Source organism: Pygocentrus nattereri, chromosome 9, assembly GCF_015220715.1.
Source record: "Pygocentrus nattereri isolate fPygNat1 chromosome 9, fPygNat1.pri, whole genome shotgun sequence".
In the NCBI taxonomy this organism is placed as follows: Eukaryota; Metazoa; Chordata; class Actinopteri; order Characiformes; family Serrasalmidae; genus Pygocentrus; species Pygocentrus nattereri.
In genome coordinates, this window is record NC_051219.1 from 7,832,902 (window position 1) to 7,858,941 (window position 26,040).

Consider the following 26,040-nt stretch of genomic DNA (forward strand, 5'->3'; position numbering starts at 1 on the left):
AGACACTATGGGCTGTTTGGGTCCAGGACTCAGTATTTTAACTCCTTAGTGGACTTTGTAAGGAGGAGAGAGCCGTTAGAGATTCAGGCTGTACTTTTCCATTCAGTTTTCAGGAGTGTTGTGATTGGTCGAGCCCCGCACAAGCCCCTCCCACCTCCGCGGTTCTTCAGCAGAGCGGCTGCTCTTCAGTTTAAACCAGTTCAAGCCGGTAAACGTCACCATCGAAACCGAAAGCAAAAGGTTTCCTCAGCGCTGAGCAGCTGCGCCCTTTAGTGGAGGAGGAGAAGCTGCAGGAGGAGCTGAGTGTGAAGGAGAGCTGGAGGAGACCTGCTGAGGAAGGAGGAGAAGCTGCAGGAGGAGCTGAGTGTGAAGGAGAGCTGGAGGAGACCTGCTGAGGAAGGAGGAGAAGCTGCAGGAGGAGCTGAGTGTGAAGGAGAGTTGGAGGAGTCCTGCTGAGGAAGGAGGAGAAGCTGCAGGAGGAGCTGAGTGTGAAGGAGAGTTGGAGGAGTCCTGCTGAGGAAGGAGGAGAAGCTGCAGGAGGAGCTGAGTGTGAAGGAGAGCTGGAGGAGACCTGCTGAGGAAGGAGGAGAAGCTACAGGAGGAGCTGAGTGTGAAGGAGAGCTGGAGGAGACCTGCTGAGGAAGGAGGAGAAGCTGCAGGAGGAGCTGAGTGTGAAGGAGAGCTGGAGGAGTCCTGCTGAGGAAGGAGGAGAAGCTGCAGGAGGAGCTGAGTGTGAAGGAGAGTTGGAGGAGTCCTGCTGAGGAAGGAGGAGAAGCTGCAGGAGGAGCTGAGTGTGAAGGAGAGTTGGAGGAGTCCTGCTGAGGAAGGAGGAGAAGCTGCAGGAGGAGCTGAGTGTGAAGGAGAGCTGGAGGAGACCTGCTGAGGAAGGAGGAGAAGCTGCAGGAGGAGCTGAGTGTGAAGGAGAGCTGGAGGAGATCTGCTGAGGAAGGAGGAGAAGCTGCAGGAGGAGCTGAGTGTGAAGGAGAGCTGGAGGAGTCCTGCTGAGGAAGGAGGAGAAGCTGCAGGAGGAGCTGAGTGTGAAGGAGAGTTGGAGGAGACCTGCTGAGGAAGGAGGAGAAGCTGCAGGAGGAGCTGAGTGTGAAGGAGAGCTGGAGGAGACCTGCTGAGGCAGAGCTTCACCGGAGAGAGCAGTGAGTAGCGCCGCGGCTTTAACTGTAGTAGCTGTACCGGTCCGAGTTCAGGCGGCAGCGCTGAGAGCCTGAAACCCGCCCGCTGGTCACTCAGCCTGCAGCTCTGGGCCCGCGGGCCGACGGATTTAGACGCTGACCGGAGAAGAGGCGCGTTCTCTGTTTATAGCGAACAGACGCTGTGAGCGTGTTTCTCAGTGTAGTTGACCGTCTGGGCGTGGTCAAATAGGAAAGCATCTGTTTCATTTCATTTTCATTTCTTTCCCCACATGTTTTCCGACATAACCCGCGTTCTGCTCTTTAGGGTGTGATGTGTAATAAAGCACCAGGGAGCGCCAGTTGGCGAGGAGCCCGGGGAGATATTTTAAGTGGGGGATCAAATGATTGGAAAAAGAGTGACATCACCGTTCACTGTTATTCTATTTACTGTATAGTCACTGCGCGTCCAGCACACCCGCTGACGACATCAGCCGAGAGCAACGCTGGTCTGAGCGCTGTCCTCGGTGCTGAAGTGCTCCCATCAGTTTATGATGAGCAGCAGTTAAAGGAACCGTATCTGAGGTTTTGAGGTGAACGTAGAAGAGCTGTGTGTGTGTTTTGGTACCAAACACGGCCACAGTTCGTTATATAGCCTTTCTCCCAGCTCTCTTCACACCTTCCAATTAAACAGGCTGTTTGTGTTACTGTGTCTTCCTGACTGATCCAGGATGAATGAGCTCCAGGCTGATTGGCTGCCCTGTACTGTGCCTTACTCAGAAAAGCTCTGAGGTGGAACAGTCCTTAGGACTTCAATATGATTGGACATCACTAAACTGTGAGCTGAATAGGTGGATGTACGTAAATGAATTGCAGTAGTTTTTCACATCTGGACTGTAGAGGTCAAATCTAGCAGTGTTTACATTAATACTTCAGATTCCCTTATTTACAAACAAGTAAAGGAATCTGCCTTTTAAAGTAGACCGAGCTTCAAAGCTGTTCTTGGTTTCTGAAGATGTAGTGTATACACTGGTGTATAGAGTGTATAGTGCATGCTTTAGTGTATAGAGAATGTGTCCTGCATACATTTGGGTATTATGTATACAACAGTGTACATGCAGTGTGTACAGTAGTGTATAGAGAGTGTGTAGTGTATAGTTTAGTGTATAGAGTGTCTGGTGTGCACGTTAGTGCATACAGAATATAGAGAGTGTATCTCCCCCCCCAACCTCCACAATTCTTCAGCAGCAGAATCGAGCGCCTGCTCCTCAGATTCAACCAGCTGAAACTGGTTAACGTCTGGCTGAAACTGTAAGTGAAACTACAGAGTTTCCTCAGCGCTGAACAGCAGTGCCATTTTCTGAAGGAGAGAGAAACTGAGCTTTTACTGCAGACAGATGGAGAACTGCTGAGGCAGAGCTTCACCTGAAAGAGCAGTGAGTAACATTATAACTGTAACTGTAATGATCCGAGTTCAGGCAGCAGCACTGAGATCCTGAAATACCACCAACCCTTTATTAGATTATTCCGGTATCTCTGTAATGAGGGGCTGTGAGATTTAGAAGCAGAATGAAGATGTGAAGTTGTTATTTAGTGCTTCTCTTCATACCAGACAGCTGTAGTGATGTTTATAGGATGACTGTCTGGGTGTGGTCACACATTTCTGTAAACACGGGCTGTGAGATTTAATAGAAGAAATGTTTTTATAAGTGTTTGTATCTTTATAACAGATTGTTGTGAGTGTATTCTTCAGTCTAGTTGACTGTCTTGGTCAGACATGAAACCATTATTGTTTCTCCATCTGTATCCTGGCATAATTCGCATCCTGCATTGTGATAAAAACATGCAGGCTGTGATAATGACCAGCACCAGGAACACCAGTTGTCGGGGCACACGGGAAGATATTTTCAGTGACGTCACTGTTTTTTTTTGTTTGTTTGTTTTTTTCTTTTACTGTATGGCCGTTTGTAATGGGGAGCGAGGAGGTGGACGCATGTGCGGAGATAAGGGGGCCTGTTGATCAATGCCGGTTGGGTTTGTCTCCTCCTTCACCCAATGTTTTCATCCCTGTCTTCCTGTCCTGTCTCTCCCCCCCTATGTGGCAATAAAGGCTTCATTCATTCATTCATTCATTCATTCATTCATTGGTGCTGAAGATGTCCTCCTTGGTTAATCCAAATGCATAACAACATCTATGGTCCAGAATGCATTGTCCCTTGACAGGACCTACCAATGCGCAATGTACATGTTAAAAAGAGCAAACCAACAGCATCCAGACGCTGTTAGACTGTCAGGCATAATTAGATAATTATGCTAATTTCCTCCATCACACATGATATGTGCAAAAATAGCCAAGAGAAAACATAAAATATGTGGGCAAAGTTTTCTATGAGTGTCACATCTATAAACACATTTATAACATGCTGTAATGCATCCATATGGCATTATATACATGGTTATAAATATTTCTTAAAAGGTTGGGACACTGTGCAAAATGTAAAAAAAATTGATGAGAAAAAGTAAATAAAAAAAAGTGATGACACATTTTTCTGAGTATTTATCTGAGCTGTTATAAACATTAATGCCTTTGAAGGGAATCAACTGAAATCGCAGATGTCATTCAACACGTTGGTGTGAGAAACTTTATGGATATTAGCATTAGTAGGTTTAGTGCAGGTGCTTGTGAACAGTTATGAACTGAAATGCTGTTGTGTTTCAGGAATGAAGGGTGTTTGGGTGATGATGATGTCCCTCCACCTCGCTGTTTCAGGTACAGTGACCGCTAAACATATAGAGTCTACAGGCTTGCACAGATTAGAGAATCACCAAACAAGCTGCATTTTAGGGACAGTCGTGGGCTGGTGGTTAGGGAATCGGCCCTGTGACTGGAAGGTTGCCGGTTCGATCCCCAGCGCCAACGGTACATGACTGAGGTGTCCTAGAGCAAGACACCTAACCCCCAATTGCTCCCCCCGGGGTGCTGCGGATAGGGCTGCCCACCGCTCCGGGCGAGTGTGCTCACTGCCCCCTAGTGTGTATGTGGTGTTTCACTGCCCAAATGGGTTAAATGTGGACGTGAAATTTACTTGTTGTGGAACTAATAAGGGTCACTTAATCTAATTAATCTAATCACCACTGAAACAGAGTGACTGTAGTTCACTTTGGACGTCTCTTCAGCTGTTTTTAGTGTATACTAATGAAAAATAGTGTTCCAAAGCATCAAGAATGAATAAATGTAAAATCCAGAGTCTGTCTGTGTCTCTGAAAGTGGGGTGTGTGTGATTGAGTAGATTATCTGTGGTGTGTGTGATTGAGTAGATTATCTGTGGTGTGTGTGATTGAGTAGATTATCTGGGGTGTGTGTGTGATTGAGTAGATTATCTGGGGTGTGTGTGATTGAGTAGATTATCTGTGGTGTGTGTGTGTGTGTGTGTGTGTGATTGAGTATATTATCTGTGGGGTGTGTGTGATTGAGTAGATTATCTGGGGTGTGTGTGTGATTGAGTAGATTATCTGGGGTGTGTGTGATTGAGTAGATTATCTGTGGTGTGTGTGTGTGTGTGTGTGTGTGATTGAGTATATTATCTGTGGGGTGTGTGTGATTGAGTATATTATCTGTGGGGTGTGTGTGATTGAGTAGATTATCTGTGGGGTGTATGTGATTGAGTAGATTATCTGTGGTGGGTGTGTGTGATTGAGTAGATTATCTGTGGGGTGTGTGTGTGTGTGTGTGTGTGATTGAGTAGATTATCTGTGGGGTGTGTGTGTGTGTGTGATTGAGTAGATTATCTGTGGGGTGTGTGTGATTGAGTAGATTATCTGTGGTGGGTGTGTGTGATTGAGTAGATTATCTGTGGGGTGTGTGTGTGATTGAGTAGATTTTCGATGTTCTGGTTTATTAAATGTTCTGTTTCTCCTTTGTAGAGAACTTTAAGACGGTCAGTCCAGATCCATCTGTAGTAGCTGCCCCTGGTTCTGATGTAATCCTGCGATGTTCTGTGCAGCATTGGAATGATGACACCAGTCTGAGTGCTGTGGACATGAACATTACGTGGACCAGACCAGACCTGGGAGGTGCAATTGTGCATTTCTATGCTAATCATACAGACATTAACAAGAGGCAGATTCCTCACTTTAGAAGGAGAACAGCTTTGTTTAAAGAGGAGCTACAGAGAGGCATCGTCTCACTGAGACTCAGTAATCTGAATTTCCTTGATGAAGGAGAGTACAAATGCAGTGTGGAGTCCAAATCCTGGTACAGTGATTTCTCGTTTCATCTCACAGTTGAAGGTAATTCATTCATATTGTCATTTAGAAGTGGTTAATATTTTAATACATTTGCATGTAAAATGAAGTGATGCCACACAGACTCATGCTTTGAGTTCTTCTTTAATCCACAGCTATTGGAACACCTCCACTCATCACTGTGGAAAAATATGATAGTAACTCTGAAGAGTTCAGTTTACTGTGTGAATCTAAAGGGTGGTTTCCTCAGCCGGATCTTCACTGGCTGGACAGTGAAGGAAAGAGTCTCACTGCAGAAGATACAGAGTCACAGAGAGAAGCTGAGCTGTTCAATGTGAAACGCCGAATCACTGTGCATAAGAATGAGATCGACACAGTGTTTTGTAAAGTGACACTGAAAGATTACATAATGAAGGAAAAGATCAAGGCTGGTGCCATTTATGGTGAGTAACTCCACACTGCTGAAAACACTCTGTATTATTCTCTGAATTCCCTGAAGTATGAATTAGGTTCTTAAGATCATTTCTAGATACTGGTGTTAATATGCATTATTTTCCTAACAGTGGTGGAAAGATGATAAGCATTGTGAATTGAACGCAGTTAGATTTCATCCTACAGAAGACGAGATACCAACAATGATTTATGTACAACCGTTTCCAAAAAATTGAGACGCTGTGCAAAATGTATATAAAAAGTGAAAGCAGTGAATCAGCAGTAAAGATGGTGAGGAGTGCACCACTCTGTGAAAGACTGCAGAGTTAATGTAACAGTTCAACCTGTCTGAACTTAAAGTAGGAACTTGATTATTTCATCATCAACAGCACATAACATCATTACAAATGACGAGAATCCAGAGAAATCTTCATATGAAAGGGACAAGGCTGAAAACCAGTACTGGCTAACTATGATTTTCAGGCCCTCAGGCAGCACTGCATTAAAAATGGACATGACTCTGAAGTGGAAATCACTTTATGAGTGTTCTGAAAAACACTGTAAATACAGTGTCTCACTACATCCACAAATCCAAGGTAAAATTTTACTATGCAAAGAAACCGTATAGAAATAGGACCCAGAATCCGTCTTCTCTGGGCCAAAGCTCATTTAACATGGACTGAGGTAAAGGTGGAAAAGTATCCTGTGGACTGACAAATCAAAATTTGAAGTTATTTTTGGAAATCATGTTCACCGCTTCCTCTGGGCTAAAGAGGAGTTGGACCAGCGCACAGTTAAAAAGGTTCCATCCAGGTTAGTATGGGGTGCATAAGTGCCCATGGCATGGGTGACGGCATGTAGACTGGTGGCTCTGTTTTGTGGATGATTGTAGGGCACTAGAAACGGGAGTGCTACAGGGGCAGAGTCGTGGCTCTATGTAGAGTGCTACAGGGGCAGAGTCGTGGCTCTCTGTAGAGTGCTACAGGGGCAGAGCCGTGGCTCTCTGTAGAGTGCTACAGGGGTAGAGCCGTGGCTCTCTGTAGAGTGCTACAGGGGCAGAGCCGTGGCTCTCTGTAGAGTGCTACAGGGGCAGAGCCGTGGCTCTCTGTAGAGTGCTACAGGGGTAGAGCCGTGGCTCTCTGTAGAGTGCTACAGGGGCAGAGTCGTGGCTCTCTGTAGAGTGCTACAGGGGCAGAGCCGTGGCTCTCTGTAGAGTGCTACAGGGGCAGAGTCGTGGCTCTCTGTAGAGTGCTACAGGGGCAGAGTCGTGGCTCACTGTAGAGTGCTACAGGGGCAGAGTCGTGGCTCTCTGTAGAGTGCTACAGGGGCAGAGTCGTGGCTCTCTGTAGAGTGCTACAGAGGCAGAGTCGTGGCTCTCTGTAGAGTGCTACAGGGGCAGAGTCGTGGCTCTCTGTAGAGTGCTACAGGGGCAGAGCCGTGGCTCTCTGTAGAGTGCTACAGGGGCAGAGCCGTGGCTCTCTGTAGAGTGCTACAGGGGCAGAGCCGTGGCTCTCTGTAGAGTGCTACAGGGGCAGAGCCGTGGCTCTCTGTAGAGTGCTACAGGGGCAGAGCCGTGGCTCTCTGTAGAGTGCTACAGGGGCAGAGCCGTGGCTCTCTGTAGAGTGCTACAGGGGCAGAGCCGTGGCTCTCTGTAGAGTGCTACAGGGGCAGAGCCGTGGCTCTCTGTAGAGTGCTACAGGGGCAGAGCCGTGGCTCTCTGTAGAGTGCTACAGGGGCAGAGCCGTGGCTCTCTGTAGAGTGCTACAGGGGTAGAGCCGTGGCTCTCTGTAGAGTGCTACAGGGGCAGAGCCGTGGCTCTCTGTAGAGTGCTACAGAGGCAGAGCCGTGGCTCTCTGTAGAGTGCTACAGGCGCAGAGCCGTGGCTCTCTGTAGAGTGCTACAGAGGCAGAGTCGTGGCTCTCTGTAGAGTGCTACAGGGGCAGAGCCGTGGCTCTCTGTAGAGTGCTACAGGGGCAGAGCCGTGGCTCTCTGTAGAGTGCTACAGGGGCAGAGCCGCGGCTCTCTGTAGAGTGCTACAGGGGCAGAGCCGTGGCTCTCTGTAGAGTGCTACAGGGGCAGAGCCGTGGCTCTCTGTAGAGTGCTACAGGGGCAGAGTCGTGGCTCTCTGTAGAGTGCTACAGGGGCAGAGTCGCGGCTCTCTGTAGAGTGCTACAGGGGCAGAGTCGCGGCTCTCTGTAGAGTGCTACAGGGGCAGAGTCGCGGCTCTCTGTAGAGTGCTACAGGGGCAGAGCCGCGGCTCTCTGTAGAGTGCTAGATGGGAAAAGCTCTGTCTCACTCTTTAGAGCACTGGAGGAGCAGCACTCTGGCTTTCTCCTCTGAGTACTGGAGGGGTTTGCTTTCTGGCACACCTGATGGCTGAAGCTCTAGTAGAGTCCTGGAGGGGCAGGGCTGTGGTTCTATATTAGTGCTCTGTGGGTGTGGCTGGGGTCTTTGGTGTGAATGTGTTTTTGGAGGGGACACAGTCCGGACTGTGTTTGTCTGTGTCAGGTGTTCTGTGTGGGACAGAGCTGGTATCAGTTATCTCTGTTAGAACAGTACTGGGGACTGGGTTTGAGGCTGAGGCAGACACTAGGTATTTGGTGCTGTTGTAGGGAGTGGAATGGGTTTCCTAGATTTTGACCCTGAGATTCAGGCCTGACTGGCAGGTTTAATTAGTCGGGGGGTCAAAACATGAATGTGGGGGCGTGACCCACCCATTACCCCACGTACGGCAGGCAATGGGCTTCTCTGTTTGTTACTATTAACACATGACTTTTGATTTTCTTCAGCATTACCATTACAACACAACACCATAGAAATATAATAGAAATACAATACCAAATATTAAAAATCTTAAGTTTAATGAACAGAACACCATCCATCCATCCATTTTCTAAGCTGCTTCTCCGTCAGGGTCGCGGGGGGATGCTGGAGCCTATCCCAGCAGTCTTCGGGCGGAAGGCAGGATACACCCTGGACAGGTCGCCAGTCCATCGCAGGGCAGACAGACAGACACTCACACCTAGGGGTAATTTAGCATGTCCAATTGGCCTGACTGCATGTCTTTGGACTGTGGGAGGAAACCGGAGAACCTGGAGGAAACCCACGCAGACACGGGGAGAACATGCAAACTCCACACAGAGAGGACCCGGTCACCCGGCCGGGGAATCGAACCCAGGCCCTCCTCGCTGTGAGGCGACAGCGCTACCCACCACGCCACCGTGCCGCCCAAAAACCAAATAAAGTACAGTTTCATTACAAAATTTTATCCTGGGTAGCCAACTCAAGCCTAAATGCGATTAACTAAGAGGGAGGACACCGGGTCCTGTTGATATGAATAGCCACTCTTACATTACACTCCTGCTTTTTAGCCTATTTTCTTCTTTATACATTTCACTGAACACAGAAGTCATAGAAGAAAGCCTGTAATAATTTGATGTCATACCTGTGATACAAAACCATCAAAACATGTAGCATCCCAAAGTTAGGTAACATGAAATTTTCCAAATGGCACAGATATGCAATATTTTGCATACGTTGTGAGAACGTCCGATCTCCTTATGCATGCCTGCCTTTCTGTGTTTCAGAACACCTGCCTGCCTCAAAAGCTGCAATTGTGGGTGGACTCATTCCAGTGGTTTTAGGCCTCATTGTGGTTGGTTTTATTTACTATCATAATGGTGAGCACAACCTTTGTTCACATCCAAACACACAATATTGTGGTGTCATTGTGGAAGAGGACACAGGAAACATAGTGCTTCACACAAATGCTCCTTTACTGAACAGCAGCAGGGGAGCCACACCTCCCAGCGCTGCTGAAATGCTAAGATAGCAGGCAGGTCACCCACAGCCACACATTCAAAGATGACAGTAGATAACAGCTCACACAGATAACCACCCAAGCCGTAGAGTTTTTTAGGGATGCAGAAAAATTTTAGACATGGATAAATGGTGGAAAGAAGCACTTTCATCATCCCCTCTGCTCTGTTTACTGGGTGACTAAACCATTTTAAACCCCCACAACCATCACAGCACTTCCACCCTCACTGCGCTCACTGTAGCCAAAAAAACTATCCTTAAACACTGGAAGACCAGGAACTCCATAAACATTACACAATGGAAACAGCTACATTAACGCATAGATCACTGGAGAGATTAAGCTCTGTAGAAATGAATCAAATGGCCGTATTCAAAACTTCATGGGAACCATTTATTAAAAATATCGACCCCTGAACACCGTAATCCCCCCACTTCTGTCTCAGCCTGTTCAGTCCCCTCATTTCAGTCAATACTTAAACATTTGTAATATTTCACATTTACATCAAGTACACATATCAGCTCACACCAATTTATATACACACACACACACACACACACACACACAAATACATATACACAAATATGACCTATGAAATATTAAATTCTGTTCAACCCTTTCCTGCATGATTACACTGAAAACGTATGTTTGTCTGTCTCTTTGTTAGTCCGTCTAGCTACACTTTCATCTGTCACACTGACTAATACACACACACACACACACACACTGACTACCTAATCCCTATTCTCTTGGTTATATTAGTTAAAAAATATCAAAAGTTGTCTTCCCTTCTCTCCCTTTCTCTTTTTTCTTTCATTATTTCTAACGGTGTAATAAAAATAAAGAAAGTCATCCTCCAAAGAGAAAAAATGAGGAGACATCTGTTAATTTTTTTCTTCAAGTCTTCATTTTCTATTTACAGAAAAAAATATAAGAAGGAAAGAAGAAGTGGAAGAACTGAAAAGAGGTAAACTTTTTTTACTTCATTTCATCAGAGAATCTGAACATTGTCTGATATCAGGTCATTTACTGAGAGCAGTGTCAGCACGTATATAAACAGCGAGACAGCAGAGGATCTATTCACAAACAGAACTGTTACAGAGCTCCGTCTTGAAATGGGTATTTGGAGATGTGGGCGAGAGTCACGCTGAACATGAATAGAGGCAGCAGCTCCAGCGCAGTTCAGTCTGCTTCAACAACAAGAAACAGCTTTATTAGGAAACAAAGACATAATATGAATTATTTCCAGCATCATTCCTTTTTATTATGTCGCTTGAGACCAGAGAGAGACAACACCATTTACTGCCTAGTTCATGGGACACTTGCATATATATGATATATTACAGTACTCCATCAGTAACAGCACCTGACCTTCCAATACCTGAGGCTGGGTACTAGGGTGAAGTACTTAACCTGTTGTGGCTGCAAGGTCTCTTCACAGTCACAACACAGGTCATTACATTGGAGAAGCTCTGCTTGAGAAACCTCCATATGTGGATGATTTCCTTCTGCCTGGACCCACAGCGCCACGTGCACATGAAAGCACTTGTGGCGTGTGAGTACCTGGAGGCCCTAAGACCATGACAGTCCTTAGAGTTCCTCACATTTGCAACTTTAATGATTGAGCTTCCAACAGAGGCATCCACCACCTTGATCGGGTAAGATTTGGAAACACAGGTGGACTCACGGTTAGTAGCCAGTGGGAGGACAGTTTCATAAATGATCCATCTTTCCTTTAGGTAAGGTAACAGAGAAGGAGGTAACAGAGAAGTTAGAGTTGATAAATAACTTGTGACTTGTATGTATACATATTAATTATTTGCAAAAAAAAAAACTTTAAAAGTAAAAAGCTTTGAACTCTAGTCTCTCACATTTAATATACATAAATTTTCTTTTATTTTAATCACTCCTTCAGTGAAATATGCTTTTTGGAAGTCAGAAGTGAAGCAGCGTGATGGAGCATCAATGTGGTCTCTTTTGCTGAAGTCAGAAAAGGAGCAGCCTAATGAAGCGGCAGGATGTGCTTTTTGGCTGCAATCAGGAGAGGAGCAGCCTGATGTCTTAAGGGAAAAGCTGCAGGAAAGAGTGGAATCTCACTCTAGAGTTGTGTGAGTATTTTCGTTTTATACTATAGTCACATGCAAACCTTTGAGTACTCCCTGAGATTTTATAAAGATAACCTTTCTGTTTGCAATTTTACTTGGACGTTCAAACTTTCATGTAGGCTCAATCTGAGTCGTGACTTTCTCAGAATTTCAGACTCCGCTGTTCCCAGAATTAATTGAACTCTATGGCTTGTACTCAGTTCTTATGTAGATCATTTTGTGGTCTGATCCCAACGTTTACAGTACGGACACAGCCATGTCTCATTACACACATTTCCCAAAACGGCAGACACAAAGCACAGCACCAAACACAGAATTCTCTAATAGTGAAAACTCAGATTGCCCAGAATTTTTCATTACCCATGAAAGAACCCAAATGAGTGTGACAGCCGAGAGGAGGAGCTGCTGCTCAAACACCCCAAATCATGTGTGCAGTGCTTCTATCTGCTGCATATTGATGCTGTCAGTGAAAGAGCATGGAACTCTCTAAACCAGTTAGAGCGAGAGGTCCTTACTATAGAGAAACTGGTAGAAAATGCTTCTGAGTTTGGCCAAAGTTGACTGCATTAAGTCAATAACATTTTTCTTGTGATTTTGTGTAAATAAACCAGAGTCTTGCACTCATGCTGATCTCTGTGTGCATTTGGTTTCCCAGTCTGCCCCTCTGCAGGCTGACATCACGGAGCTGTTTTCTAATCAGAACTTATTTTCTAGCAAAGAAAAAAACCTCTTAAACTACCATTCAGACTCGTCACATTAAGTAAATTTAATGTAGAATTGAAACGTATAAATGTGAATATATAAATATTACAAACTAGGTATCAAGATAGTTTATGTATATTTCTTTACTATAAAAACAATAAAAATTATGCAATGATACACAATTTAATGTAATGATTTATTAAAATATTTTTCTGGCTCAAGTTTTGCCTTGCAAGTGGGAACAAATTGAGACTGAGGCAGATCACAAAGTAGGGGTTGATGATGCCCTCCTCCAACAGACAATACCCCCCAAAAAAATTCATTTAAGCATGTAAATGAGTTAGAAAAAATGTTTAAAGAAAAACATGTTCCTGATTAGCTTTAGAAGAGAACACTTTAGCAATAAAAGCTGCTGAAGGGTTACTTTGAAGGTGGCCCTCATTTATAATGACCAAATAAACTGCATAAAAAGAAACTTAATCAACTAATAAGGACAAGATGAGAAGAAAAGATATGATTTCTTTAAAGATAAAAAAATAAGATAAGGATAAAACATCAATTAAAAATCTAATAAATAAGTAAACAAAACTAAAAGCTAAAACAAACAATGATAAGACACTTAAAACTAATTCTGGAACTGGTAAAATAATGAAGTTAAAAATTGCTAAGGTCCGTGAATCAGTTGCTAAGTAGATGTGACTATTAGGTGGAGTGGGGTGGAAACTAGAACATCAACTAATGCAGTTGTAACATGTTTACTTTATATTGGGTAGCCACTTTTAATGCATTACTTCATGTCTTGTTCATGTTAATAAATGCAATACAATCAACACTTAATGTAAAGTGTTACCTATATATTATCTGTGTGTGTGTCTGTGTCTGTGTTTGTATGCGTGTGTGTGTGTGTGAGTGAGAGAGATTGCATCGTTCTGATGTATCGTCATTTCTCTTCTAGGCTACGTAATCTTGATCTCACAGAGAAAAGCTGTGCAGTTCTGGCCTCAGCTCTCAGTGCAAGAAAAAGTGAAAGAAGCGAAAGCGTAAAATGTGATAGCAAAAGAAGTAAAAGCCCAAAACTGACAGAACTGGACCTGAGTTATAATACACTGCTGCAGGATTCAGGAGTGAAGAAGCTCTGTGAGGGACTGAAGAGTAACAGCTGTAAACTGGAGAAACTGAGGTAGGGTCACTATGTCAGAACACTCATACACACTCTTTCTTTCTCTTTACACACACACAGATTCTAAGAGAGATTTTGAGCAAAACTAAACTAAAATAAGAAAACAAATTAAGCTCAGTAGGAAAAACACACACACACACACACATTTTAAAATCTGTCAAGAAACACAGACACTAAACATCAGCCTGTTATTATAACAGTAGGTGGTTTGTACAGTCATTTTATATGGCGGTACCTACCAAATATTTCTATGATGGTAAAATCCAGAAAACTAAAGAAGACCAAATGTTGCAGCTGGTCAGACGGACTTGCACAAAGCAGGCCTACCTCTATGCAAATGATTAGAGAGAAAAAGCTCTGATGTTATGTTGCACAGCCAGACTCATTAAACTAGTACAGAATGCTAGTATGTCACTGCTCTTTAATGTGTGTTTTAAAAACTGATTTAAAAACTTTGTTCATTTTAATACAGAAATCACATTAAACATTAATGTGGCTTATTAGGGATGAGGGAAAAAATCAATAACATATTATTGTGATATTTTGCGTGGCAATATTGAATCGTTATAAGTATGTTAAATATCGATGCGTGGACGCCAAGTCACATACCTGGGTTCCAATGTCTTGAGCATGTAACAAAAGCCTTCATGTTCCTCAATGCTATATGAATGCAGTTGTTGCATATGAAACAGATGATGTATTTTGTTATTTAGCTAACCTTACCTTGTCCATGTTAGCTAAATAAGTGTTCTCTACACTTCTCTACAGAAAGTAGAAGTAAAGTTGAGGAATGTTTGAGTGCAGCACAAAGGATTGCATCACATGCAATGGGTAGACGACAACAGATCCCTATTTCACTATAACTATTATCCAAATTAGAGTAGTGCACAAAAATCACAGCAGGGCAAACATGGCAGACCTCTTGCAAAATGTAGCACAAGAATGATTTAGAAATGTCTGTGCGTAAAGAAAAAGGCCGAAAACCACAAATGCGTGCCCATGATCTTTGACCCCTCAGACAGCACTGCATTAAAAACTCTTGAGGGATATCACCACATGGGCCTGGGAATACTTTGACAAACCAGAAGGACAAAGAAGAAAAGAACCATCCAGATTGTTGCTACTAGGATAAAGGATAAAGTCACCATTAACACTGGACATGTTTTGGAGCAACATATGCTGCCTTCCAGATATCATCTTTTTCAGTCATCTCCATCCAGTTCAGCATCACAAAGTACCTTATTTCCCCATTTTCTCTTCAGTCACTTCATCCAATACCACAGTTCAGTTTTCTCCTGTTTACACATGAGCTTCCAGACTGCCATGCATTTTAAATGGTACATTTAAAATTTATATAACATGACATCACCATCGTCATCATGTCTGTTACAAAGGTATTATTGGACAGGACCAAGACCGATTGGGTAGAAGAACCAAGGATACAAATATCCAGTGAACATCAGACATGCCCCACAAGTTCTGGTGTTGTTTTAAGCTGAAAGACTTCTCATCTTTTTAAAAAATTCGGAATGAAGCATCAAGGTTGATCAAGATTTGAAGTATTTGATCACTTCTTGTAAGTTGCTCTGGATAAGAACTCTGCTAAATTCTGTAACTGTAAATGAGATAATACTTAATACCCACTGCAGAAGAATACTGCTTGAATCACACAGTCAGCAAGGCTCAATGGCCTGCTACTATTTTTAAAACTACAAAAAACATTACAGACATGATGTTGTTTCTCATATGTGAGAAATTCAGTTAGACAATTTGAGGATACAAGGGTCAGCGGTTTTATTGTTTCATGAAATAATTCTCTCATGTGTAGATGGTCTTTCCCATATTGTCACTTCATAGCATTATATTATGGGCTTAGAATGAGGTTCTGTCTGCATTCAGTACAGCTTATTTTCTTCAGATATTGAGCATCAGAGTTTTCAGTTTAAAATAGCAGAACTGTTATGTTGTACAGTTAACTTCCATATCCTTAGTCATTGCTTTGAGATAGTGACTAAAATCCCAGCATATGCTTCAATGTCAATGGTGTGTACACACATATACAAGTCACGTATGCATTGATGCTTCCCATGCCACTGATGCCCACCGCTTTCACTGATAAAAGTTTGGATGGTCCCTTTTGTCTTTTTTCCCCCCAAAAGAAGCTGAAACTCTGGCCACAGCACACATTTCCACTGTCTTCCGGACCATCTGAGAACTAGGCAGCGTCTGTGCATTGAACTTCTATGGGATTTTGTGTAATACAGTTTCAAATGCTTTTTTTGATGCAGTGGCAGTCTGTATTAAGTGACTACAGTTTTAATGCTTACACAGCAGCTCTTGTGGTTTTCTTATATCAAATATAACTTTTCTTTGAAATACACAGTTTTGAATTTCTTATGTAAAAATAACAAATATAAACACAATACATTTAAATATGCTTTGGGCCATATTCAACACAGTTTGTGGCCAAATGGTTTTCAGTGGAAGCCTGACGAATGTTCATCTGAGAGAGTGAAGCTGCAACTGAGACTGAAAGTTTAAGAGGAAAGTTTGGCCCACCCACAAATTTGTCATGCCCATGCAAAATGCTAGTCCTGGTATCCATAGCTGGATGTCACACTATCAACTTCTTCACCTGGTTTCACTCGATAGACATGGATTTCAAAGTTAGCAGCTACACAGTGAAAAAGGGTAAGAATGGTCTGCTTTTAGAGAATGTAAAGATCATCTAATAAGGTTCAATGCATTACTTGTTACTTCCTTTTTATTGTTGTGTGTGTGTGTGTGTGTGTGTGTTAAACTTCTTCTCACTACAGGCTGAGGAGCTGCAGTATTAAATCTGGGGGCTGTGCTGCTCTGTTTAATGCTCTGAAATCAAACCCTTCACATCTGACAGAGCTGGATCTGAGCGACAATAAGCTTGGAGATTCAGGAGTGAAGGAGCTGTGTGATCTTCTGAAGAATCAAAATTGTAAACTGCAGATACTACAGTGAGTCACTGACTTAGTTGCTGTTTTCGTTATTGCGTACTATTTACTTAACCACCCATGTGCAGTGGGTCCACGGACACTTTTCATTACTGATTTTGCCTGAGCCTTTTATCAAGAACAGACAGGAATGTTTAAGACAACATTTGTGCTAAAATGAGTTCCATAAAAGGTCTGCCAATTCATCCTTAATGACTCCTGTATATTTAATCACATACTTTTCTTTGACACATCGATCTGAAGCCCTGCTTCTGAGCCCTCACTTATTAGTTGTTGTTATCCACCATTACTTCAGTCCAGTTCAGTTAGCATCACATCTGTTTGCTGCAGATATAATTTGAACTTGAAGCTTTGGTTTAGTCGCCTGACAGATTGCTGTGTTTTTTTCCCGTATTTCTCATTTTCAAAGACATTGAGATAAATAACTGACTCTTCACCTTGCTTTATCAGTCTACTCAGGTTTTAGCCAGAACAACTTTTGGTAAAAACTGATATTTGAGGTCCTATTAAGGGTTCATCTAACAAGCAAGTTTGCTACAGGCAGTACGCTGATTTTAAAAACAAGCATCTTTGCTGTTTCTTTTGAAGATTTAGATTTTGTATGTAGTGAGAAAATAATCTAAATGTATTTGAATGGAAAAATGTAAAAAGTAAATGTATAAAGTAAATGTAACTTGGGCTGAATACAGTCTAATATAGTTTATTTCTGTTTCTAAACAGATTCCCAATTCTTGTATTCCATTACATCCTAACCTGCACACTGATGAAAATAACCTTGCCCCGACACTGGGCACTTTTAAATCCAGGCTGAAAATATACCTGTTTGAGCAGCTTTAAGCACATTCTAAATCACTTTTAGCTTTTCCAGCCCTTCTCTTCTGTAATGCCACTTTATTCTAACAATTACTCTAATAGCATTCATCAGCAGAAAGCATAACACCCTAGATAGGTCAACAGTCCATCATGGCGCAGACACAGACACATGCAACTACACTTGCACCCATGGCTAATTTTGCGTATCCAATCGGACTGACGTTTTGTCTTTGTACTGTTGGAGAAAACCCAAGCAGACAAGGGAAAAACTAATTCCACACAAAAAGAACAGAGAATCAAACAGATCAAGCTACCCCCTGAGCCAGCATGCACATAAGCATTAATTGAGTAACTTATTTCTGTTGTCAAGCTACATAAAGCAACTTTTATCAAGCATGTTAGTGGCTCATGGTACGACAGTAGCATTAGCTAAATGAGCACAAAATGGACAGTGAAGAAGGAGAAAACAAACTAAATTCATTCCCAAAAGAATTTTTTGTTCATGCACCAAGATTTCTTTGTCTGTTCTTAAAAAAATGGAAGACAACACCTCATTTTCATAGCATTATCATTATTTAAGACGCATTTTCTAGCTAATTCTGTTACTGTTAGGAAACCTTAGCTATGCTAAAAAAAAACATTTTAAAATTTGGCATGTTGTTTCAAGTTTGACATACAACACACCCCTTTTGATCAGTTTTTCAAAGTGGAGTAGTACTATGAAGCAAGATGTTATGTTGATGATCTAGTTCTATGTTTATATTATGTTTAAACTGTGTTCATGTTTACTAAAATGGCTAGACTTAATAGATAGACTTAATGTGTTTGGTTTTTTTTAAACTTGTTGTTTTTCACATTTTTTTGAAGCAAAAAACATTAACATGTATCTACAGAGATGAGTTTGGTGAGAATTCAACACCAATTTTTTGGGAGAATTTTGGGGCAGTCGTGGGCTGGAGGTTAGGGATCTAGCCCTGTGACTGGAAGGTTGCCAGTTCGATCCCCAGGGCCGACAGTCCATGACTGAGGTGTCCTTGAGCAAGACACCTAACCCCCAACTGCTCCCCGGGCACCGTGGATAGGGCTGCCCACTGCTCCGGGCAAGTGTGCTCACTGGCCCCGAGTGTGTGTGTGTGTGTTCACTAGTGTGTATGTGGTGTTTCACTTCACAGATGGGTTAAATGCGGAGGTGGAATTTCCCTGTTTGTGGGATCAAAAAAGTATCACTTAACCAGCATTGTTAGCGTAGCATGTCTTGTTCAAACCAAATGAAACAAACATCAGACACCAAACATACATTGGTTGTTTAAAATTGTAGTGTTAACTACTCATAATGTACTTCAATGATCTTGAAAGTTCATTGTTAACTGGTATTTTGACCGCATAGTATCACGTAACATAACGGCAGATCCATTACACTGTTTTTATAACTGTATGAGAAGCATATTTTCCTACTATCTGGGGTATTTTTCCTGTATGCTTATTGTATATAAGAGAGAAAACATGGAGATGGAGAAAGTAAATGAAATTGAACCACCTGATTTCACCTGAGTTCAGGTCTAACAGGCATTTCTGGCTCTATTTTCAGAAATAAGCAGGTGGTGTAATATATATTCAGCGGTTATTTTATTCACCATGTGATTTGAAATCACTTTTCTGCAAAGTGGACCTCACTAAAATTGTGATATTAGTTATTAGTTTGTTTTTTTTGATCATTCTCTTTATTGGGTTAACAGGATAGAAAAACAATACAGGGCAGAGATTGATTACATTACCTTTTTTCTTTTTCCCATTAACCACCTAACCCACCTACTATCCCTCACCCACCCACACCAACCCTCACCCACCCTGTCACTTATTGCCCACATTCATAACAAAATGTTACTATAGAAGAAGGGGGGGGGGATAAATAAAAAAATTAAATACAAAAATGTTTAAAAAATTAATAATTAAAAATTAGTAAAATAAATAAATAGATAAATAAATAATAATAACTAAAATAAATAAATACATTTAAAAGGGGGGGGGGATTACTGTGATCCACCTGGGACATCAGATTGCCTGAACACTGAGAAAAAAGAAAAAAAGGGGGCCCAGGTGTGAGTGAATTTACGTGTTTTACCTTTAAGAGTGTGTCTAATTTTTTCCAAATAGAGAAATAAAGCAACATCGTTAAGCCAACGGTCAAATGAAGGTGGAGTGGAGCTTTTCCACTGCATCAGAATAAGATGTCTAGCTATAAGAGCACAAAAAGCAAAGACATCAGAGTAAACAGCTGGAACAGTGGTGTCTTTAGGTGATACACCAAACATAGCAATCAAGGGACAAGGTTCAATTTTCGATTCCAATATAAAGGAGAAGCAGTCAAATATAGAATGCCAGAAAGATTTCAGAGCAGGGCAGATCATCAGTCACAAAGATTATCTATATTTGGGTTAATCTTAGAAAGTCTAACCTTTGTCCAGTATACTCTATGAACCAGCTTAAGCTGAATAAGGTGGTGTCTAGCACAGATTGAGGAAGAATGGATGCATTGGATTATCTTGTCCCATTCTTCATCCTCAAAAGTTAATTGTAGTCCCTGTTCCCACTGTTGTTTAAGGGATCTATGGGCGGGGGCTAAAGCAAATAGCATGTTATATACTTTAGAGATAATACTTCTAGCATTAGCATCAATTTCCAGAATATCATCAAGGGGTGACTTTGAGGGAGTGTTAGGAACGTCCACAAAAGCATTTCTAACATAATTACGAATCTGTAAGAATCTAAAAAAAATGAGATTTGAGAAGAGGGAATTTGGTACAGAGCTGTGTGAAATTGCAGAATGTGTCAAGAAATAGGTCCTGAATCTTCTTGATACCAGCTTTATGCCAATTAAGAAAGGCAAAATCTATAGTTGATTGGCATGTTGGTAGATGGGGACTGAAGACCGAAATGATGCCGAACTTGGCGCCAGATACGTAACGAAGAATTTAAAATTGGTTTAGTAGTAGGTATGCGAACACTGGATGCTAGAGGAGCACATAATAAAGCCATGAGGGATACGGGTCTGGCTGCATAGATTTCCACTGCTGTCCATGCAGGCACCCAATCGCTTAGCCCATAATGACCCTCACACCAAAACAGAATACTTCGAATATTTGCCGCTTAGGACTTTGAATTACCACATGTCGAATTTTGGGGGGTTTCTTGTTCCAGATAAAATTAACTATACATTGGTCAATAGTTTTAAAGAACGATTTAGGCAAAAATAAAGGGATTGACTGAAAGAGATATAAGAATTTGGGAAGTACATTCATTTTAACTGAATTGACCCGGCCGATTAAGGACAGTGGAAGAGAAGACCAACGTGATAGATCTTCCTTAACCTGAGAAAGTAAAGACAAAAAATTATATTTAAAAAGGTCAGAGTATTTACGGGTCAAAGTAACACAGAGATATTTAAAACTGTGTGAGATAATACGGAAGGGCAAGGCACTCTGAGGCAATTTATCAACTGAGATATTGATGGGGAATAATTCACTTTTAGTAGAATTTCATTTATATCCAGAGAATGAGCTGTAACTGTCAATGACGCTGAGAACCTGTGGCAAGGAAACCTCTGGTTTAGTTATAAATAAAACCACATCATCCGCATACAGAGAAATTTTATGCTCAAGTCCTCCCCGAGTAATTCCCTGAATTCCAGATGCTGTACGTATAGCAATTGCTAGAGGCTCTATTGTGAGAGGGGGTCACCCTGACGTGTACCCCTCTGAAGGGGGAAGAAATCCGAGCAGAGCCCATTAGTGCGCACCGACACTAAAGAAGTGTATAAAAGTTTAATCCACGTTATATATATATAACCGAAACCAAATTTATGCAGTGTGTTAAATATATAATTCCATTCCACACAATCAAAGGCTTTTTCAGCATCTAACAAAAGTAACATTTCTGAGGGTGGGGAAGGAGCTGAAGTATAGAGAATATTCATGACTCTCCTTATATTAAAGAAGGATAGTCTATGGCTTACGAATCCTGTTTGATCAGTATGTATTATACCTCCTAAAACAGTCTCAAGCCGTATGGCAAGAATTTTCAATAAAATTTTAACATCTACAATCGAAAGATACGCGCCGCAATCCAGAGGGTCCTTATCTTTTTTCAAAATCAATGAAATAGTCGCTTGCCGTAGGGTAGTAGGCAGTACACCTTTTTGAAAAGAATCATTAAACATTTCCAACAGAGATATGGACTCTGGAGTCCTTGTAGAGCAGCTGGCCCTGCTGACGGGACAAGCGAAGAATCTCCTCTTTAACCTGAAAGTGGAGAACATGACCCAGCATTGGCCTGGGTTGAGCACCTGGCTGAGGCTTCGGAACTGGAGCTCGGTGGGCTCGTTCAATCTCTGGTGAAGAGGGGAACTTCGAGGCGCCGAGCAGCTCCGCGAAGAAGGTCCCCATGAACAGGGTCGGTTGCGAGCCCTCTGCCCCTTCAGAAATGCCGATAATACAGAGATTGTTCCTCCGAGAGCGATTTTCCTCTCTAATCCGCCTGTTTTCAGAGTTCAGAGTTTCGCGCGTTGTTTCGAGCTCTGTGATTCGCCTGTCCGTATCCATGGCAACAGTTTCAACGTCTCAGACTTTTGAGTTGAGAGAGTTAATGCTGGCGGTCAGACTTTTGTGGGATGACCGAAGCTCAGCGATAAACTCCGCTCTGAGTGTGGAAATCTCCTCCCGAATGGTGGTTGTTAAAACTTCTTTTAGCAGAGCCAGGGTTAGCTCCCCGCTGGCTGTAGAGCCGGGGTTAGCTCCCCGCTGGCTGTAGAGCCGGGGTTACGACTCCCGCACACGTCTTACTCCAATGGCGCCATACCGGAAGTCAGTTATTAGTTTTTAAACGTGAAGCTCCATCTGCAGTTGAAAGATGTACCTGGGGATGTGTAGAAGTGAGGTCCTATCCCTGATAAGAGTAGGATATGTAGTTGTATATCCATTGTCAAAGCCAAAAAATCCATTTTTAAAATGTTCTTGTCAATGCTCTTTTATTACAAAAGCTAAAATGGGCTGTATCGAAACATCAAAACAGATGTTTACTTCATTGCATGAATGACTTCAAAGATTCAACAAAGGTAATACATAAATGGTATATAAACATCTTTCATGTTTCCTGTTCATCTTTCACTGCCATAGTGTTATGATAACTAGCTTTGTTTTTCATTTTGCTGGGTTTATCCTCATTTCGGTACAGCTCAGCTCTTTGATTTTAACTTAATGAATGTGATCTTCATTGGGCAGAACAAATACAGGTTTTATACTGAAAGGTGCTGTTGGTTACTGGTTTGTGAATCTAGTGTTCTGTGTGATGTCACTCCAATTGCTGCCCAGTTTTCCTGTTTAGTCTTAGAGTAGAAGTGTTGGAAAATAAGTATATGGATGACTACATTGCTCACGTTGGCCACTATACACCAATTTCATTAAGTACACAAAGTTTCTACATTCTTTGTTGATTTTATTAGCTCAGCAAACTGTGAGGCAACACAGGACCTGCTGTCTCTGAATTTACATCTACAAGGTGAACCAACCATGTAGGAGTGTCTAATAGAGTGAACAATGAGTGGACACTGTGTAAAACTGTAGAGAAACCACTGAACTAAATCTGATCTACTCGCACCAGCGAAACACACATATGTGGTGGTCATTCGGTGGTAACGTCTTTTGAAGTTTAATCTACAGTATTACTCATGTCTTTTTTGTGGATTGTGTGTGCTCAGCTGTAAGTGGAGTTTTTCTTCTTCTCTCTGCAGGCTTGCTGTCTGCAGGATTACAGATGATGGCTGTGCTGCTCTGATTATAGCTCTGACATCAAACCCATCTCACCTGAAAGAATTGAATCTGAGCCGCAATAAACCAGGAAATTCAGCCGTGATGGAGCTCTCTGTTCTACTGGAGAATGCACAGTGTAAACTGCAGAAACTACAGTGAGTTACTGACTTACTATCTTTATCTGAACTACCACTTTTCATAGTACTTAAACTTAATATTTGCAGTTGGTTTTTCATCCGTTTGCTTTGTATCTTTTGTTGTTAATAGCATTTTGCTCTATATTGTTTGATTGAGACTCGCAACCCTAACCCAGTTAAGCCTGTGTACCATACAAGATGGGAAACATGTACACACTTTTGTTTTTGTTTGATAAATTTCAAGTTCATATGTGTGCACATGTATTGGGCCAGATTCTTGGCAGTAGATGGCTGCCTTCTCAAGGGATGGTGTCTTGTTGAGGTGAGGAGGCTTGCGTGCATCAGAGAAGCAGACAGTTATGCTGCCTGGAGTTTTAACTCCTTAAAGGGTCTGTGTATGCTTAGGTACATCTGCAAGCTCCAAGGGAAGTAGAGAAAAAAACAAGCAAACCATCTGACTTTCAAAACTTTAGTTTGCCGCATACTGAGCGTTCTTTGTCTGTAAACCTTATTTGTGTATGACTATATTTGTTGATTCTGGACTGGAGCGATCTAGCCTCTGCCCCAAGTCCAGAAGCCTGTATTTTCTGTTCTGTTACAAATAATTAATTCTAAGTTAAGTTTTAGTTCTAAATTTATTCTGCTCTCTTATGCAATAAGGGTAATACATTTAAAGATATTTGTCAAAAACTATTGTATGTAACTATTGTAGGCAGACGCATGTGCTGAGATAAGTGAGTTTATTGTGGGCAAATCCAGGGTCGTGGGCGAGCCAGTCCAGGTCCTAATAATCAATATCGAGCTTAGGGTGGGCACACATAACTAAAAACAACAAACAGTCCAAAATTGAACAGAACAAGTCAAACAAACAAAAACAACAAACACCAGCCAAATGTCAAACATCTAACAACAAACAAAGACCTGCAAACACACAGGGGAAAGCACAGGGCTTAAATACATAAAGGTAAACGAGGGATTGGTGGAAACACAGGTGGAGACAATCGGGGCAGAGTAACCAAAACAAGGGCCGGACTAGGAAACCAAAACAAACGCACATGGGCTAAACAAAAAAAAACACGAACACATGGACAGAACTGGGAGGGGCCAATCATGACATTGAGCTTCAGGTGGCAAGATGGTTTTCTGGACGACCAAATGCAACGATTATCACAAAACATCCTTTTTTTATAACCCTCTTGGGGTGATGAAATTACCACCCCTCCCGTTACTTCCCACATATCATTTTTCGTCCTAACTCTACAATTCTCTTGGACATCCTGCTTCTAATCATACATGACCCTGGTTCTTTTTTTCTTCATTTTTTGGCAGTACAGACCTCTTCCCTTCTCTTAAGGCCCTTTAACTCCTAATTTATTAACGACCTCTAACAAACTCCTAATTTATTAAAAACCTCCAACACATTCTCCAATAATCTTCTACTGTTCATCTTTGGAGGTTTGTCCTTGATTCAGAGCTACCAAGTTTTCAGGGACTTTTTCCACTGTTTCTACTGCTGAAGCTCCCTAACACACACGAATCCCAGTCCAACCTCAGTGAGAAGACCAGTATGCTTGTATTAATCAGCTTTGTCAATTATAATTTGTTTAATAATCAAGTTAGTAATTAAAATAGAAACTTTTATATCTCCACACGTTTGTCTTTTGTTTGAATTGTACATTTATTGATCTCTTTTTTCAAACTGAGACTGGTTACTAGATTCTCTGTAGATGTCATTTTTGTTTTGGTTATTGTGCTTTCTGATTTTGACCCTGGCTAGTTATGACAATGAAACTCTAATTGACTTTGTCTAATGGGGGTGGTCTTGCTATGCAAATGAATACATTCTATAACTGCACCTGCCATGCTAGGTTTATTTGGGAATGGTTTCACAGTTATTCTGACCTATGGAAATCTGTGGACTCCTGGGCCTGTTCTCCAATTTTATTGTGGATTCTTATGTCCAATGACATGAATACTAGTCAAATTATTAGAGACACCCTTATACTTTAAAATTCTATTAAAGTGTGGTGGCAGATTACAAAATACCCTTAGAGAAACATGGCTATGCTTTTGCTGACTCCCATATGTAGAAAACTTTCCCCTGGTGTGTTCTAGGGAATATGTGTAATGGGGTACTTATTTCAAATCAACACTCTATTGTCATTCCAAAAAATGACATTTCAAAGCAAGATCACTGTAGTGTTTTTTGAAAATTTGTCACTTCATTACTGCACAACTGAAGTCATAATTGGACACTCCCACATATAGTGATGCAGGCATTTATATGCAGGATTCCTGCAGTGATGCAGGAATATGTGTGTGTGTGTGTGTGTGTGTGTATATGTATATGTATATATATATATATATATATATATATATATATATATATATATATATATATATATATATATATATATATATATATATATATACACACACACACACACTATATTGCCGTGAACTTGAGTGACATCCCATTCTTAATCCATAATTTGATGTCGGCCCACAAGCTTCAACTCTTCTGGGAAGGCTTTCCACAAGGTTTAGGAGTGTGTTTATGGGATTTTTTAACCATTTTTTCAGGAGCGCATTTGTGAGGTTAGACACGCTCTCAGTCTCCGCTCCAATTCATCCCAAAGTTGTTCTATCGAGTTGGACCTTGTTTTGTGTCATCTTAGTTTGCTGAAGCATTAA

At 41.8% G+C, this 26,040-nt stretch overlaps 1 protein-coding gene across 4 annotated transcripts in view; it reads left to right on the forward strand.

Moving 5' to 3' along the window:
- The first annotated feature begins 609 nt into the window (after window positions 1–609).
- LOC119263960 (ribonuclease inhibitor-like) overlaps window positions 610–26,040 on the forward strand; it is a 43,161-nt gene continuing 17,730 nt past the window's right edge. Inside the window, exons 1-10 of one of the 4 annotated variants that reach the window (XM_037540867.1) lie at window positions 610–1,151; window positions 3,844–3,894; window positions 5,049–5,414; window positions 5,525–5,812; window positions 9,389–9,481; window positions 10,541–10,585; window positions 11,534–11,726; window positions 13,381–13,605; window positions 16,422–16,595; window positions 23,191–23,364. In XM_037540867.1, the coding sequence (XP_037396764.1) occupies window positions 3,846–3,894; window positions 5,049–5,414; window positions 5,525–5,812; window positions 9,389–9,481; window positions 10,541–10,585; window positions 11,534–11,726; window positions 13,381–13,605; window positions 16,422–16,595; window positions 23,191–23,364 (1,607 nt within the window). In that variant the 5' untranslated portion in view covers window positions 610–1,151; window positions 3,844–3,845. Of the gene's footprint in view, window positions 1,152–2,470; window positions 2,561–3,843; window positions 3,895–5,048; window positions 5,415–5,524; window positions 5,813–9,388; window positions 9,482–10,540; window positions 10,586–11,533; window positions 11,727–13,380; window positions 13,606–16,421; window positions 16,596–23,190; window positions 23,365–26,040 lie in introns of those variants that run through there. The other 3 variants (XM_037540869.1, XM_037540870.1, XM_037540868.1) reach the window with 3 other exon arrangements.